The sequence below is a fragment of the Mus caroli genome, unplaced genomic scaffold (assembly GCF_978045245.1).
Source record: "Mus caroli unplaced genomic scaffold, Mus_caroli_1 scaffold_15, whole genome shotgun sequence".
Lineage (NCBI taxonomy): Eukaryota > Metazoa > Chordata > Mammalia > Rodentia > Muridae > Mus > Mus caroli.
This window is the reverse complement of record NW_028227270.1, coordinates 30,132,170-30,151,167: the sequence shown is the minus strand read 5'-3', so window position 1 is coordinate 30,151,167 and position 18,998 is coordinate 30,132,170. Positions and strand designations below refer to the sequence as shown.

General features: G+C 41.9%; 1 protein-coding gene across 1 annotated transcript in view; it reads right to left on the bottom strand.

Annotated features, from left to right (window-relative positions):
* Positions 1-18,998, bottom strand: part of Atg10 (autophagy related 10) — a 313,448-nt gene that overhangs the window by 284,597 nt on the left and 9,853 nt on the right. Inside the window, exon 2 of the mRNA XM_021180551.3 lies at positions 13,310-13,425. Coding sequence (XP_021036210.1) covers positions 13,310-13,414 — 105 coding nt within the window. The 5' untranslated portion in view covers positions 13,415-13,425. The remainder of the gene's footprint in view (positions 1-13,309; positions 13,426-18,998) is intronic.

Here is an 18,998-nt window from a genome sequence, read left to right as displayed (position 1 = left end):
GTTCAAACAGCTTGTTCACTTTGGAATCTAAAGTAAAAACATCAAAACAGAAACAGAACAGAGTAGGGACCAAGGAAACTCTCCTCTCTGTACACTGAAGATTGGCTAAACTGAGCTGACAATATGCAGCTAGCTAACAGGAGAAAAGATGAAGTGCACGAAGGGAAATTCATAGCATGTGAGTCCACACGTGAGAGACCGTACCAACATGAGTTGGTAGGGCCATGCTAGCTATAGGAGAGAGAAGAAGAACACACAGTTTGCCCTACTCACCTCCCACAGAGTTTCTGGAGCTGACTAGGCATTCCTGGTCTTCTCTGTCGTATTCTCTTTTTTCTCCACTGGTTGATAATTCCTGGTTTGTAAGATTTTATAACAATTGCATTCCTTTTGGGAGAATAGCTTTCAACCAAGGCCCAACCTGCACTTCAGTATGAAACAGAGGGCATCTAAAAAAAAAGGGGGGGGAGGTGCCTGGCGAGATGGCTTAGCGGGTAAAAGCACTGACTGCTCTTCCAAAGGTCCTGAGTTCAAATCCCAGCAACCACATGGTGGCTCACAACCACCCGTAATGAGATCTAACACCCTCTTCTGGTGCGTCTGAAGACAGCTACAGTGTACCTATTTATAATAATAAATAAATCTAAGAAAGAAAGAAAGAAAGAAAGAAAGAAAGAAAGAAAGAAAGAAAGGAAGGAAGGAAGGAAGGAAGGAAGGAAGGAAGGAAGGAAGAAAGAAAGAAAGAAAGAAAGAAAGAAAGAAAGAAAGAAAGAAAGAAAGAAAGAAAGAAAGAAAGAAAGAAAGAAAGAAAGAAAGGAAGGAAGGAAGGAAGGAAGAAAGGAAGGAAGAAAGAAAGAAAGAGAGAAAGGAAGAGAGAAAGACAGACAGACAGTGAGGGCAGCGTGTGTCAAACTTGGAGGTGGAGAGAATCACTGCTCCTTTTGTCCCAGACTTTGGGGTTTGGAGTAGTATTTCCTGAACAAATACAAAGTTGGTCTACACATCTATAATTCAAGAGAGAAGTCTGGGTAGTAGGTTCATGTCTGGTGGCAACAGAACTTAGATGCGGTAATGTAAGGCCAGGGGAGCAGGTCTGGGGCAAGAGTGGGGTCAAGGCATGTCCAAACCCAAGAAGTCCTGAGATGGGCAGGAGTAGGATTGCCCACCAACCCACCCACCCCAGTCCTGGGTCTGAATATCCTGGCATAGGCAGACCTGTGCCCCAACCTTTGCCCTACCAGAGGAGGTCCCACATCCAGTAGCCAGGTTAAACTTCCTTTCTCTGTATAAGGAAACAGGACCTGGCACTCCTCCTTATGCAACTGAGGCACCCCAGCACCCTGGCATGGACCAATGGTACACTCACCCCATACTCCCTACTCACGCTCCAAAGATTTAAACAGCCTTTGTTCTCCCCAATTAAATGAGCTGCTCAATGAGGCTGCCTCCCACGAAGTCTGTTTTTTGTCACACTCTCCCTCACCCTCGGGACTGAGAGCGATGGATCAAGATCGATCGTGCCCTTAAGGGATGGGGAGCAGACTGGGACAGATGAGGCAATCTCTAGGGTAATGAGAAAAGGCCAAGGCCTGAGCCCAGACAGTAATGTCATGAGACTGCGGACAAGAAGGAGACAGCACAGGAGACCGAAATGGAATACAGTATACATAGGAGGTAAACTAAGAAACTGGGGACACCAAGAGAAGGCAGAGACGACCAGGCCCGACCAGTGCTACTAAAAGTCCAAACATTTCCCAAATGAATTTAGCAGCCTAGAGGTCATGATAGTGCGTAGTAATATTAACCTGGTGGCTCACTATAGTAAAAAGGAGCCTTACTACTTAACAAGTCCTTATAAAAACATCAGTCAGTGATCTACTCAGTTCAAACAATACACAACGAAATGAAATACCATGGGACAGACCCACAGAAACAGGAACTTCTTGACTGACACGCTCTGGCTTATCTGCCTTTACTGTAATTAAGCAAACATACAACGTCTGCTTACGGTTCTGAGAACCGAGGATGTAGAAAAGAGGACATAGGAGTGAAATCACTGTCCCTGATGCCAGGGAGCTCTGTGGGGAGATGGACAGGGTACAATCACTAGGGTCAGTGATATGACAACCTGGGGAAGGAAGTATGTTACCAAAACTGAGGAGTCGGGACTGTCACCTCTACGCGGACAATGCCCAAGTTTAATCTCAGAAAATCCTGCAGTGATTATTTGCAAAGGACTCATCCACACAAATCACAAAATGTGTCCATCAACATGTGAAAGTGTTCAAATAAACAGGATTTAAGAATAAATGCAAATAACAATGCCACATAGCCTCGGGAGGTAGAACTTCAAAAGTCTCTAAGGCACAGGAATGTAAGTGACAGAGCAGGTACAACTACCATCTGAGGCCCGAAATCCACCCTGGACACCTGTTGTGCTAAGAAGCACTACAGTACATCATGAAAAGCCACTGAGAGGCATCTCAGGGTGCTCTGCTCTCTCTCGGGCTCAGCGTCCTCAGGGGCCAATAGCAGCATCCTCAGTCAAGGTGCTCTGCGGGGCTGAAGCAGGCGTACCAGCAATACTCAACGCAGCTATCTCAGGCACCATCCTGAGCTAGCTATCCCAGTTAAGACAGGCTATGCCGTGACAACACAACACAGGAGACGTAAGGAATGAGAGAGAACTCTGAACTCTGCCTGCCTTACACTTGCATTCAAGGGGGCTCAAGTTCTCCACATATCCTGGGTAACAGAAAAGGAACATGGAAAAACAAGAAGGCAGGGCAGTCTTGGAACCTGCCTGAACGCTGAAAGTCCACAGCAGATTCAGGGAAAAGGTGGAGAGCCTTTCGAGACTTAGCAGGGCCTTCATGTGAGCCCCACACTCATGACACTGAAGCAGAAAGAAGGCAAGGGAGACCAGCCTGGAGAACACAACCGAATACTGCCCCGAAAAAGTAGGGAGGAAGCTTTAACTTTCCACATTCTAACCCAGGTGTCCTCACTGGTAAGGCAATCCTTACTATAAAACAAGAGATAGCATGCCATTAATATTTATTCGTCCAACTCCGTCTGAGAATTTGTACTCATTTGAGATTTGGTCACCTATAAAACAGGACGAACTCTTTACCAGATGAGCTATCTCTGCAGCTGTTGTATAACAATTTCCTCCTAGATTGAAGTAGAAGCTTCGTAAGCAGGAAAGTAAACAACTCAAAATAGCTTCAGGAAGTCCCTGAAGCTGACTAGATTCGTTAGGCCCCTCCCTGCCAGAGTAAGCAACTCAGAGTACCTCACAGAAGAAGTACAGGTGAGCTACAAAGAAGACTCGGCGAACAGACCTGTTGCCTGGAAGGAGGAGAAACCAGCTGGCTACCTGTAAGAGGGTTAGAACAACTGAGGCACCTGGAAAGGACACTCCAACCTGTTGAGCTGCAGAAATGCTATATAGTGTGCTCCACACTTCCTAGCTTTTGTGTTGCCCCTGCTGGAATGGGTGCTGGCAGTGACACTGTCTTTGAGTCATTTCTGCTCCGGTAAGTAACTCCAATAAAGCTCAACTGCTTCCCAACTTGGATGTGATGGTATCCATACTGTGATCTGTCATCAGATCCCGATCTAGGATGAACAGGTGTGTGTACTGAGTCTCTGAAGGAGAAGTTCTATCACACAGCACTAGCCTCATGACCACTAACAAAGCAAAAATGAACTACCACACTGAGAAGAGTATTATAGTTAGTTCATCTAATAATCTTATTATAAATTAGTAAATTGGCTTATGAAAATATATACATATATATGTGTATATATGCATAACACACACATATATATATATGAAATATATATATATATGAAATATCAAGTGTCTTTGTTTAATATGCCACAAAGCCCACTATAAGACAACCTTCCCTCAGAACTTTTGAAATACACACTGTAACCCACCCAGAAACTTAGATCATCACTACAACTAAATGTGGGCTCTTAAGTGTTAAACTGGAATAATTACTACCATTATTTAACTTATCAGTTTGCACAAGTATTATAGCTTTCATTTCTCAAAAGTCTTGGTGATCATGGTGTTGGAAATTATCAAATTCACAAGTGATACAAGCAGTATTTGTAGTAACTTCTCAAGACTTGTATATGCTTAGGAAACAAATATCACAACACTCAATAAATTATGAATACAAAATCAAGTGCAACTGACTAGGATTCCAAATTTATCACAAACCAGGCCATTCATCTCCAAGTACATTTTTCTCCTAATCTCCAAAGATAATTGTTTTTAAAAAATCTAGTCTAGTTTCAAGAGATATGAGTGCAATATGCTTAACCGTTATCAGTGACATTTTGAGCCAGGAATATTTCATTAACTAACAGTGAATGATTAAACAAATATATCTATGTTCACCATCCCCAGGAAGGGAGGATTATTAGTAAGAGAGTACATAAATCTATAAAACAAACTAGAGGAATAAAAATTAACCATCACAAACTAACACATGCTTTTCTGGTTTGGTGGTGGTGTGATTTAGTTTGGTATGGTCTTTGAGACATGATCTCATGGTGTAACATAGGCTGCCCTCCACGTTGTGGGCAGTGTGACAGGTCCTCTGGTCTCCACCTGGGAAGTATGCCCATATCACCACAGCCAGCCAATACATAGATTTATCTGTTACTGGTATAAAGTAACATTGTTCTTTAAAATCCCTGGGATGTATCTTTCAGTAAACTCAATAACTGTCACTAAATTTCTGTCCATCTTTGGATGCTGTATACAGTGTGGTGGTTGAACTGAGAAATGTCCCTGTAAGTTCGTGCATTTAAACACTAAGTCCTAGTCATAGGAGCTATCTGGGAGGTTATGGAACTTATAGCTGGCAGAGTCCTCCATGTTACTGGGGGACAGGCTTTAAGGGTTCAAAACATCACCCTATTTCCTGCTTGCTCTCTGCTTCCTGTGTGGTGGTGATCACCAACTTCCTGCTTCTGCTGAGATGGCATGCCTTCTCCACCATTATAGACTCTATCCCTGTAGAATTGTAAGACAAGATACACCCTTTCCTCCTTAAACTGCTTTTGGACATGGTATTTTATCACAGCAAAAGAGAAGTAACTCATACATACAGACATGGACATTGTAAGTAATATTTCATTTTTGAAATGAAAAGAATTACTTCCAAGAGGTTGATGTATAAAGAATACAGCTTTGACTGGGTTACTCTGTGCAGGTATGGACATGTAATCAAAACTCTTTAGAACCTGAGACAGAAGGGTCGGTCATTCAAGAGCCCGTATGTTGGAGACCAGCATGGGCAACACAACAAAGCTCCAATTCAAAAGAAAAATGGAAATGGTTAGGTAAACTACACATAACAAATTGTCTTCTTTATAATTTGAGGTTTATCTATCAATCAGGTTATATATCAGCAAATGGGATAGGTACATGGAAAATATTTTTAAAGATGTATTTGATTTTTAATTATGTGTATGCACATGTATGAGGGAGGGATGGAGTATGTGCAGGCAGTTTTGCGTGCCCACAGAGTCCAGAAGAGTGCATCAGAGCCCTGAAGCAGGAGTTACAGGCAGCTGCGAGCCACCTGACCTGGGTGCTGGGAATCAGACTCTGATCCTATAAAAGAATATCACGCATTTTAAACACCCGAGCCATCTCTTAATCCTCTTTAATAATGTACTTCATAAACAAAAGAACTACAATATCTTTTTTAAAAACCCAATGCCATCATGTAACAGAGATCTGCTCCAAATTCTCTTTCCACCTCTCTTTTCATAAGTCTTGATCAAAATTCATAGAGATAAAAGATGAGCTTTGAAGACATTATACAAAATGAAAGAAGCCAGCCATTAACAGAAAAATACTATTTGATTCCACCATGGCACATAAGATGCCCATAACCATCGAAGGCAGAGGGATGGAGTGAGAAGATGGTTAGGAAGAGCATCATGAACTTCAGGGGCGAGGCCCCTCAACAGCATAAGTCAACTCAAGCCTCGTATTATATGTATTTTGACACAGTTTTTTAAATAAAATAAAATTTAAAAAATACTATTTTTTTTCTTTGGGGCTCTCTGTTGAAGCGCTTTCATTCCTTTTAATATATGAAATAAATAAGTTTTCAGAGTTTGCTTCAAAAACACATCATTTGAAGGCACGGGGAAAAACAAAGCCAAGTTAATTATATTGAGATATATTACGTCATTTCATCTATAACACAGATGCTTTGAAACACTGTGTTTCTGGCTGTGAGTTGATAATTGTGGGAGCCAGGTGATAGGTACATAGAAATTCATTATACGAGTCTCTCTAGTGTTATATGCTGGAATTTTTCATAAGACATTAAAAATAAAGATGGCTGTGCAAATAAATGAAGTATGAAACTCAGCAGGGCAGAAGGAGTGATGGGGGGACCATGGTGGGCTTTTAACTCAGATCACACTGACAGATAAAGCATGGAGACACTTTACAATCTACCTTAAATTATGGACTTGGATATAGATAGTAAAATGGAGAAGGATTTGAAAAAAAAAAAAAAAGCAATGTGTATTACTCAGAGACAAAGATGCCTATGAAAAATTAATTGTCAAGCAATTTAAATTTATACTCCGTTAAATTTAAGTGTTTTACTTAGTTATTTTTTGAAGGAAGAAGGTTTTTGTTCTGGTTGGTTGGTTGGTTGGTTTGTTTGCTTGTTTTTGCCGTCATTGTTGTACTGAGATACAGAATTGCTCTATAACCCTAGCTGTCCTGGATCACACTACATAGCCCAAGCTAACCTTGAACTCAGAGCAATTTATCTACCTTAACCTCCCAAATACTGACATAACACCATACCTAGCCATTATTTTTTTTTACATTATATAAATTATATATAAATTAAGGAACAACCTTTATAACAACTAGTTCCTAAGTTCCTAAGTTATTTCTGATGTATTATTATGCGTCTTTTGAAATACAATCAAGCAGGTTTAACTGAGGAATCAGTGATTAATGCAGGGGGAAAGCTCTCTAATTCTTTTTTAAGAATAACATACAGTTTAAGAATAACATACAGTAACATACAGTATGTTAGCACATGCCTGTAATCCCAGCATTTGGATATGGAGACAGAGGGCCAGGAGTCCAAGACCATCCTCAGTTACAAAGCAAGTTTAAGGCCATCTTGGATTACATGAAATTCAGCCCGAAAAGCACAATAAAGAATAACAGAAAATTAGCAAAGGTTAACCATATAAAGTCTAATCTCAAGAAAGTGGGAGAATTTCTTTGCAGTGTCTGAATGTCCTGTTTCCACACCACAGAGACAGAAAGAAACTTTCAAATGTGTGAGAATTACTTTAGCAATACGCTGTGAAAAACAGATTTACACATATTAATTTAAAGAAAGTTCAGGTCCCCAAAGCTCACATAAAAACTTGGGAGCAGCAGCTTAAGCCTGGGATCCTATTCCTGGGGAGGCAGCAACAGGAAGCTCCCAGGGGCTTGCTAGCCAAGCTGTGCATCCGAACTGAAGCAGACAACACAGGAAATAAACAGTGAGCAACCTTGACTTGCTGGGCTTAGGCTGCGCACCAGTGCTCTTGGTGGTGAGGACTCTCCATGTGTATCATGCACACACATACAACTCCAAACAATGTATCTACCCAACAGTATGTTAGCAACCTAGCACCCCATCTGCACCGACTTCCAAGCCTACCCCACTTCAAAGGATGCAAGAAGTTTCTGTTCCGCATAAGGCCCCTCAGTCATATAGCTTCTAGTCAATGATAGCTGACTAGAAACTAGTCAAACATTCCTATGATGACTCACACATACCTGGGTTGCCTGAAGCTCTTGAGGGCCCTCACTCCTGTTTCTTTCTTATCTATACTACCATGTTGCCTTAAATACATTTCTTGCTACTCTGGGAACTATGTCAGCCTTTATTACAAAAATAATGGGCCAAGAACCAGGAAACACCAGCCAGAACCTCACCAGCACTAATAAAGTGACTAAGGAGAGACTGGATCTCAAAAGTTCTGATAAGGAGTGACTAAGAAGCACACTGCCCATCAACCTCTGACCTACACAAACACACACACAAATATAGCACATGTGTGAACATACACAACAAACACAATTAACAAATGGAAAACTCTACAAGGACAGTTGAAATGAGCTTCTTTGTTGTTTTTGTTTTTACAGTGTGGGAGCCTTGTGCATGGTTGGCAGGTGTGATTTCCCTGAGCTACATCTCCAGCCTACTGTGATATTAAATTTCTAAATACATACTAAAGATTTCATGAATGCACAAAAATAGAGCTGAGATTCGTGGCACCTCTGTCCAGAGAATGCTAGGCCTTCTTCTATGATATTAGGCTTTACGGACTGCAATAAGATCACAGTAACCCCAAGTGAAGATGCCTGTAGACATGTTTTATGATTCACCATAATAAACATCACTAACCATGTGGTATAAGGAGAATAGCAATGGCTCATAGAGTGGCTTCTATTGGTTTTCTTAAAACATAAAAAGGACCCACTCTGAAAACAGCAAAGGCTAAGAGTGAACATTATAAACATTGCTGTGAAGTTCAAGTTAAATCAATAATCAAAAACTAGGTGGAAAGAGGTTTTAAAGTTTGTTAGCTTAATATTATTACTTCAAAACAATTTAAAAATCAGAGAGAAATGAATCCATAATTGAATCTGAGTATACAATGTCTAAACTTGGAACACTCCACGACCCCTAGTGCTCCCGTCCTCAGGGTACATACATGCAAGCACACGAATGCTGTCTGTCTATTCAGAGTAGAGCGATCTATTGCTCTCCAACCCTTGACCCTGGAAATTAACTGAGACTTAGAATCCTTTCATGATACTTTGTGTTTTAGCACTGACCAAAAAAAAAATTATTCATTTTTCAGAATGGCCTTTTCTCTGATTCTGGGCATTTAGAGAGAGATGTGAGCTGCAGAGTGGACAGTGAAACTGTACAAGTAGTAGTGGGGGAAACCACGGTGTTAAGCAGCTTCTATGTTATTCTGTGATAAAACAGAGTTCCAGCAGAATTCAAGGGGAAAAAATTACATGCAGGAGATAGGACCTAGTCAAAGATATTTTGTAAAGGGTTAGCTATGGCTAAGTAGGACAGATAAGTTATGAGGGAGCCATAGCTCAGCAGGCTGAGCCCATGTAGAGGCAGCATAGAGTCCCTCTCAGAGCTCAGGTCAGCCACATACACTGAGGCAGGGCTGGCTGAGAAACCAGTCAAGTCACACAGACACCTGACCCTAGAACTCCTGTGCTGCCCACCCACAGACCACCCAGGACGCCTCACTAAAGTTTGGTTTGATCTTCACCGTGTTTAAGATCATGATTTCTAACCAGTTACCAACACTTAACAACTCAGAAACTAAATCAGGAGTTTTTACTTTTCTCAAAATATTAAGATCTGAACGTTCAGACAGCCTGGACAGCCACTTACCATCGGCCCCATTTTTCACACTGCTTAATCCCTGAAGGTTTATCCTGCGTACCTTACCACCCAGGTCTCCACAGACACAGACATTTGCTTTTACAGTCACTACCTTCAGGCTACATGGATCTTCTCTGGTGTTGGTGTTTCGTTTTGCTATCTCAGGGCTTATCCCACTTGGGGTAAAGGCCCTTAATTAAAGGTACAACGCTCACTCTAAAGGGTAAGGACCTTTCTTAACTCAGCAGCCAGGACAGTAAACATGAAATCAGACTTAACTATGCTATTTCAGAGACTGGCCAGCAACAAAGTCGAATCTTAAAAACTAATCCTTCAGACCATAGTTTACAATTACAGTGAAGAACTTCTGGCACAAATGTCTCCCCTCCTGAAGGCTCCCCCGAACTCTAGAACGACCTCATTTCACACCCAATGGCATACAGACCCCAGGCCTTCTCTATTAGATCTCTGAAACATTAACAGTGTTACCTTGCTTCCAGCTAACATACAGAAGGGGGCGGGCAGAGATAGATACAGTGGAACCTGCCTGTGATCCCAGCACTTGGGAGGCAGAGTTTAAGGGATCAGAAGTTCAAGACCACCGGGCAGTAGTGGCGCACGCCCTTAATCCCAGTACTCGGGAGGCAGAGGCAGGTGGATTTCTGAGTTCGAGGCCAGCCTGGTCTACAGAGTGAGTTCCAGGACAGCCAGGGCTACACAGAAAAACCCTTAACAAAAAAAGAAGTTCAAGGCCAGCCTCAGTTACATGATGAATTGAAAGCCAAACCAGAGCTATATAAGTCTCTGTCTTAAAAACATAACAAAATAAAAAGGGCAAAGGGCAAAGAGAAACTTCCCACATGGTTCCCAGGAGGTTATAAGCCAAAGAGGGACATGAGGGGCTTTTTCACTACCTTACCGGAAAACCTGGATCTTAAATTATGTTTTTCATTATTGAAATATTCTTGAAAGTTCTAGCTCTTTGAAAGCACCATGAAATTTAGTATATTTTAGTCTTTAAACATGAGTTTCAGCTATCCAATGTACAGAGTGTGAAAACTGTTAGAAATGTGTTTTAAAAATAATCATAATTTTGAAATTTCTGAGAATTTCCAGGAACGCTGATCCATTTTCCTGATTCTCAAAAAGTAGCATAAAGGATATCTGAGAACACCGCTTTTTCTTACTGTGTGATATAATTCTAAAATTTATTGCTGCCAAATAAAAAGTAGCTTTACAAGAGTCAGAAACCTATACATGAGCTTCAGTTCCTAACACCAAGAGAGGTAGAAAAGGAAGAAGGAAGGGAGGGAAGGAGGAAGAATGGGAGGGAGGGAGGGAGGGAGGGAGGGAGGGAGGGAGGGACTTAGACTCATTGACTATCAGAATAATTAAATTAAATTAAGCTAAAGACAGAGAGCTGTTAGGAGTATTGCTTAACATGTTCCTTCTCAATTGTGAAACAACACAGGAATATCACAAAGGATGCAGTATGAACACAGCAAAGTTACTGGTGTAAGATTGACATGCAGAGATAGTGATTCCTTAATATAACTCAGAGAACATATAATGTGAATGAAAATTCAAACACAATAGTAATAAAAACTATAAAACTACCCAAGAGTAAATTTAATAAAAGGTACAAACGAAGTCAGCTGTCCACACAGGGCCTGAGGAAAGGCCCCTAGGGGTTAAAAATCTCTGGTTATCACTGTGACTCATCCTGTTATCCCAGTTCAGGGGAAGCAGGCTGCACCACCAAGCAAGACCATGTCTCAAAGTAATACAGTGTTGAGTCACTAAGGAAACAGTAGATCTGAGAACACCCACAAGCACCCAGGAGCCACCAGTCAGAGCTTGATTTAGGGAAATAACCCCAAGGAGACCTTGGCTTCAGCCCAGTGACATTCTGAGCTGGCCCAGGACCTGCATCTCCCAACTCAGTCCTACATGGTGAGAACCAGGGACAAACGTTCAGGTTTCTCAGATGCACACAGGAACCAGGAAGCACGGAAGCAAGAGCCTGAGCCGGTCACGAATCAACTGAAAGGTCAGACGGGAAATTCTGTTCTCGAAAAAGACTTCAGGCAACTCTCAGAAAGCTGTTAGCAGAGAACACTACCAATTGTGTATATGGGAATACTTGAGTATATCAGGCTGAACACTACCAATTGTGTATATGGGAATACTTGAGTATATCAGGCTGAACACTACCAATTGTGTATATGGGAATACTTGAGTATATCAGGCTGAACACTACCAATTGTGTATATGGGAATACTTGAGTATATCAGGCTGAACACTACCAATTGTGTATATGGGAATACTTGAGTATATCAGGCTTTTTTACATTATTTTAGAATAGAATCAAAAGACTAAACATTCTGTACGATATTTGTTATTAAGAAGTTCTCAAATATCACAGTCCTTAATCCTGGAGACTCTTTGAGTGCTGGGCTTTGACATGATTTCAGGATTACCATTACCATTACTCTCTCTAGAACAGCGGCTCTCAACCTTCCTAACTCTGGGACCCTTAAGGGCTAACAAGCAGCTGAAAGAGTCAGATGCAGATACTTACACCCAACCAATGAACTCAGGACCCCTGTGGTTGAATTAGGGAAAAGATGGAAGAAGCTGAGGAGGAGGGCAACACCATAGGAAGTCCAGCAGTCTCAACTAACCGGGACCCCCAAGGTCTCTTAGACACTGAGTCATCAACCAGGCAGCATACACCAGCTGATAAAAAGCCCCTGACACACATACAGCAGAGGACTGCTGGGTCTGGCCCCAGTGAGAAAAGATGCACCTAACCCTCAAGAGACTTAAAGCCCCAGGTAGTGGGGAGGTCTGGTGGTGTGGGGGTGGGGGGAGACATCCTCTTGGAGACAGGGTTGGATGTATGGGATGAGGAACAGTCAGAGGGCGGACCAGAGGGGGATAATGACTGGAATGTAAAAAAAGATTAAAGAATAAATAAAGAACTGATTCAATATGCAAAAAAAGAAAAAAAGTTCCTCCTGTTGTGTTGACCCCAACCATAAAATTATTCTGTTGCTACTTCATAGCTGTAATTTTGCTACTATTGTGAATTATAATGTAAATATTTAATACATGACCTCCAAAGGGGTCTCAACTCACAGGTTGAGAACCATGGCTCTAGACAAAAATAGTGTCCTAAGAATTCTAGTATAGCCAGGTGTGATGACACAAGCCTGTAATTCCAGGACTTGGGACGTAGTGGCAGGAGAGAGACTATTCAATGTCATCTTTGATAACGTATAAAGTTCAAGGTCAGAGCCTATCTCAAAACTGAAACCAAAGAGAAAGGGAGAGCGATCATTTACAATGTAAACAACTAGTTTGAAGCTCCAGGGAAACATTTATTTACATAGCAATAATTAATATTGTAAGGGACCTTATCTATTAACTCAGAAAGGTCACAGAAGGACTTTTCTAGATAATACTTTATTAGCCAAATAATTATGAATACATATGGTTGGAATAATAAAATGGACATCTGTTTTAATGAATGCTTTAAATTCTTGCCTTTTGTTAAATCAACCCCACTTTATTCCTTACTATCCATTATCGATATCTTTATAAAACAAAAATAAATAACCCTTGACTAAAAAGGGAAATAGGAGTCCCTGTTGTAGCCAGGTGTCATTACCAACACCTGTCACCTGTCAACCGGGAGAAAGAGAGGAAGGGCTACTGTGAGTTTGAAGATGGCCTGGGATACGTCGAAAATACCAGGCTAGCTATGCTGTGCAGTTAGACCCCATCAACACACATGAACCAAAACATGCATCTTCTGGTCTCACCTTGGCTGTTCTCCATTCCCAGCCATCGCCAATCTGTTGTGAATGTCTGATGAATTCTGCACAATAATGTTGGAAGCTCTTTTCTCCAAAGAACTCATCCTCCATGTTAATGAGAACTGCAATAAAATAAATAAATAAACAAACAGTATTAGCATTAGCTTAAGTTACCCAGAGTTGGGCAAAACAATGGAAACTACCCTCAAGGTCATCTGTGAGAGAGTCCCTCTCCCCACAGTCTCACCCTGACCCCATTCGGTTTTAGGGAACATTAAACCTGAAAAGCCTATACTTTAAACAAGAGTATTCATCTATGGAGTTCTCTTTGACTGGTATTTAGTTGTTTGAGAGGGATTCTTGTCTGGTTTTCTTTTTGAATTTCTGGGCACTGACCCCAGGACCTCACCCATGCTCAACATGCACCCTACAAATCAACAGATCATCTGACCAAACACTCTGGGCTGTTGTTTGCTTTTATAATGAGAAAGGTGGTGTTGGACATAGTATAATCCTCACTATTAATTTTATCTAATCCTGAGATAATGCTCTCAAACATGCTCCTCGAAACCTTCCTGCTTCCTACCTCAGCACTTACGCTGCCATGTTACAGTGATTCATGGAAGCCAGCTGCCCTTCACACTTTATTAGAAGGGTCAACTCTCCAACAAATGCTGTTGCAAAGCTTGAAATTGCTTTCCAAGGTATAAAGTTAATTAATTACTACTAGATCGAACTCACAAATGTGACAAACCAAGAAATACTCGTATATTTGTTGTAGAAAGCTGTTCAAAACATAAAGTATTATTTCCAGAAATATTTTAGCACATAAGAAAACTGCCAGATCATGTAGTTGAGGCCTCTCAATGAAAGACGAAATGCTCTGTCGTCTCATTAGCTGTGAGCACCAAAAACACTACTTAGCCTATCAACTACTACAGCGTGAGACACTTCACATGGCCACGCAATCCTCTCACAACCCAAAGGTGTGTTATCTCCATTCCTTAGATGAAAACTCAAAAAGAATCTGCTCACAGATACAAATAAAAAAGGATTCAGAGCTATGACCTGTCTATTATACAAGCTGTTTCCCAACCCACTAAGCAGACTTCTTCAAATTTAGCCAAACCTACATAAGCATGTGTCTATGCACCCAGTTGAATGTATATTAAATAGGCACCGGGCATAGAGAAAAGTTAGATGTGAAAAAGCAGGCACTTTGCCTTGTAAGAACTCATGCTCTAAGAAAGGAAGATAACAACAAAGCAGTATCAGTGGAGAGTCCTCACCAGCCTTTATTCACCGAGCTCTGGATTAACCAGCACATTCAACGTTGCTTCAGCACACTGTCTCTGCAACATGGCAACCATAAAGCATTCTGCTCCTGAGAGACGAGGGCATGCTCACCAACTATATTCATATATCATAAATACAGAGTTTAATTAAACAAACCAATAAAATACAGAAGACAACTGTAATTTCCGTGATTGCATATCTTGTAAATGCCTCAATAAGGGCCAGATAAATGTGTGCCTCTCGAAGAAAAGCCCACTGTTCCCAAGCAAGATGACTGCAGTGTACCTGAAGGCACGGACATGGAGGGGAAACATACAAACCCATGACTCTGTATTCAACCAGCTACATAAGGGACCTGAGAGCTTCCTTTTAATCAAAACCAGAAATTTAGAAGGTGTGTCCTAGGTTCAGTTTAACCAAGAATAAACTATGATCTGTGTGTAACAGTGTGCCTGTAATTCTAGCTCCTGAGATGGAGGCAAGGAAGGTAAGGAGTTCAAGGTCACTCTCCGAGTCACACAGAGGTCAAAGGCAGACTGGGCTCCATGAGATTCTATCTTTACAAACAAGGTGAAAGGCATGAACAATAAACTTCAATCAAGTAGCTACACTCAAAGAAAATGAATGCTTTAGCCATACTTTCAATTTAAGAATACATTTTTACATTATAATTAAGTTTTTGTAGCATACACTTTTTATTTCTTTTTTCACAAAGCAATTTTCCTATATAGCCCAGGTTGGTCTGAAACTCAATCTATAGACAAGGCTGGCCTGAAGCTCATGGCTATGATTAAAGTCACATACTACCATGCTTGTCTCTTAACAGGGAAATACACTCTGGGTTTTCTCGTTATTTGGGTTTGAAATTGAGTTTCACTATGTAACCCTGGCTAGCCTGAAACTCACTATGCAGATCAAGCTAGACTCAAACTTGCAGTAATCTGTTCCTCTTGCCTCTGCCTTCTCAATGCAAGGATAACAGGCAAATACACACCACGCCCAAATCTGGCCATATTCTTAATATGGCTTCTGGGTGCACATGAAACTTCACACACTAAATTTTATCCATATTTCTCCTGGGAATCATTCATAATTCCCCGCAAGTCTTTCTAAGATCCTATCAAAACATGAAGAACATCTGTGCACAGTAACAGGAACAAGGATGAAATAAACCTGCAGAACACCAACTTTTAAGGTATCTACAGAGGAAGAAGAACCAACAATGATCAAGAGATTCAGGAAACAGCATGCGGAGAGCCTAGTAATGTCAGAGTAACAGAGCTGAGGACACAGCTTTCCAGGAAGCACGGCAAAACCAGTACCTACCAATGACAAGAATGACTCACCTATGAATGAATCACCTATGGGACGTATGAAGCAGTCACTGTCACTGCATATGTGACAGGCGTGACAATGAACTGCAGCCAGAGTGCAGCCAAGTCATGTTGGACTACAGAGAAAACTAAAAGTGAGGAAAGTCTGCAGGCCACATCTTCAAAGTGGTGAGTGGGACACAAATCAGTAATTATGGAGGCCCACAGGCCTCAGGGAGGGCACACTCAAACTGAGCATAGGAGGCTGGTTAGAGAGACCCCAACCCTATAGAGAACACAAAGGGGAAACAATACACTGACCTCGTGGAACCTCCTTGCCAGCACCAATGATGATTAAACACCAAATGTGTTTCCCTTGAGGCTAGAGGAGTCATTTAAGGAAAAATGCATGACTTAGGGAGTGTTAGGGGTCTCCGGGTTAAGGAAGAGAAGGTCACAAGATGCTCAGATGCTCAAGGGGTGAAGGCCACGATAAGGGAAAGCCCCAGAGAAAGTACTGAGATTGGAGTCCTGCTGAGGGACACAAGACAGCACTCAATGAGAAGCAGCTGGGTCGAGAGTGACACCCTGTATGGCCCTGGGTTTACAGTGCATCCCTGTGATCTGTGACTTGCTTCAGAGTGCCCAGCTCCAGGAGAACGGAAAGAGCAGAGAGAGGATTTGTGATGTAAAGTTGCAGGTTGGCTGAGCTGGTCAGTGGCAGGAGAAAGGCTGGTGGCCACAGGTCAGAAGTTCAGGTTAGGCAGGAAAGAAAAACAGGCCAAGAGAAGATGGAAAAATCAGTAAAGATGTAGAGATGTCAAAGAATGCAGGACAGCAAAAAGGTGTAAGAACCGCAGGGAATGGGGGAAAGTTTATGACAGTCATAGTTGATGTCTCAGTGTGAACAAGGGATCAGTACACCCAGATGACTACAGGCAAACATGATTGGCGCTCAGGAAGTTCCAAACACTGAAACACTTGGATTCGCTCCCCAGACGATATTACAAGCACCCAACGTCACAGGACAGAGACACCAGGTGCTATGGCTCACAAATTGTATTGTAGAATCCTCAAAGGGACAGGAATTCCATATCATGTTAAAGAGGCAGTGACCTAAAACCAGCGTCACAGAAGTGAGGACATCAACAATCTCTATACCCGGAGTTTTGTGGAGTGAGGAAAAGTGAAAGACTTTTTCCACTGCAAGACTTGAGGACTGTTTTAAAACTACTCAGTGGTTGCACTTATTGTGACCATGTTACTTACTATCATATAAGATTTACATGTGCCGGGCAGTGGTGGCACACGCCTTTAAGCCCAATATTTGGGAGGCAGAGGCAGGCAGATTTCTGAGTTCGAGGCCAGCCTGGTCTACAGAGTGAGTTCCAGGACAGCGGGGACTACACAGAGAAACCCTGTCTCGAAAATTTAAAAAAAAAAAAAATTATATGTGAAAACTGCTCCACACCACCTCAGCTCCCCAAGCCAGCTTGGAGCTTGTACTGCAGTAAGGACACTTAACTCAAGGTTGTCATCTCTTTTGATCTCAAAATACCTTTTCTTGCGAATACAGAATGAGGTAAAGCTCCAAAGCGCTGGGCATTTCAGAATTGTCTTTCCTGTGAGGGTGACCTCCTGAGACCAGTGCAGATCAACCCAGAAGGCAAGGAAGCAGGAAAGGGGGTGAGGAAATGAAGCTACAAGCACTTCCACTGTGGCAGGGATCAGACATTCCTGGATGTATGTGCCATACTAGACTACAGAGAGAATCATGATAAATGGTGACAAAATTCACCCAATGGAGAAAACATCCAAAAGGAAAAATTAGAGCAAATCAAACAAAAAGGAAAATGGAGACCAAATATGCAAACATGGGTTTCAGGGTTTTGGTTGGTTGGTTTGGTTTGGTTTGGTTTTTGAGACAAGGCCTTGATATATATCCCTGGCTAGCTTGGTATTTACTATACAGCCCACACTGGCATCAAGTTCTTGGTCCTCCTTTCTGGATGTCCTGAATGCTGGGTTTGCCAACATAGACCACCATGCCCATCTCCTGAACTCCTGTGAGCACATGAGGAGGTGTGAGAGGAAGCAGGAACTGTGCTGAGGGCTGTGGGGCCTGGAGTTAAAGCTCTGACGGAATCTGTAGTTTGGCTGTCAGCAGAGCGGTGGTCTGGTCTTGACTGGATGAGAGTTGTGCAGGGTGAACACTGGAGTAGAACAAAGAGGCTGGAGGGATTCAAATGCAGGCAAGGGGCGATCTGAGCATGACGATTCCACACAACTATCCTGCAGAGTATTTCAGCAGCGATCCCTGGAGGAAGGACAGGCTTGGGAGAGAGGTAAGGTCGGTTTAGCACAAGTTTGACTGAAGAGTTTGTTGATCCACAGATGACCAGTCGAGGAAGCATTCTGAGAAGAGCAAGATCCTTGAAGGAAGAAGATAATGATCCTGCATCCAAATCATATGATGGCAAGAGTCTGTCTCAACACTTAGAGAAAAAGATGAAGAACTAGGAGTGAAACGGGGCTGTGCGAATGATGGACAATCCTGGTAACACCAAGAAATAACAAGTCACCACAAACAGAATTCAATTCATCAAGAATATACACTGTCATGCCCAGTGGTGGACATTTTAATCCCAGCACTCAGGAAACAGAAGCAGGCTTATCTCTGTCAGTTCCAGGCCATCCAGAGCTACATAGTGTAACCTACCCTCAAGAAATAAATAAAAATAAATTTAAAAAATAAAAAACACATCAAGATGAATTATATACTTAAGAGTTTTAAAATCCTGAGCCAGGCATGGTGGCGCACACCTTTAATCCCAGCACTTGGGAGGCAGAGGCAGTCGGATTTCTGAGTTCCAGGCCAGCCTGGTCTACAAAGTGAGTTCCAGGACAGCCAGAGCTACACACAGAAACCCTGTCTCGAAAAACCAAAAGAAAAAAAATAATAAAAATAAAAATAATAAAATGCTAGTAGAAATATTTCATTCAATAATCATGCATTATAATCAATATCAGTGTGCTACCAGCAAGATGACTGAATACTAAGACACTAATTAATATTGGGTTGTATA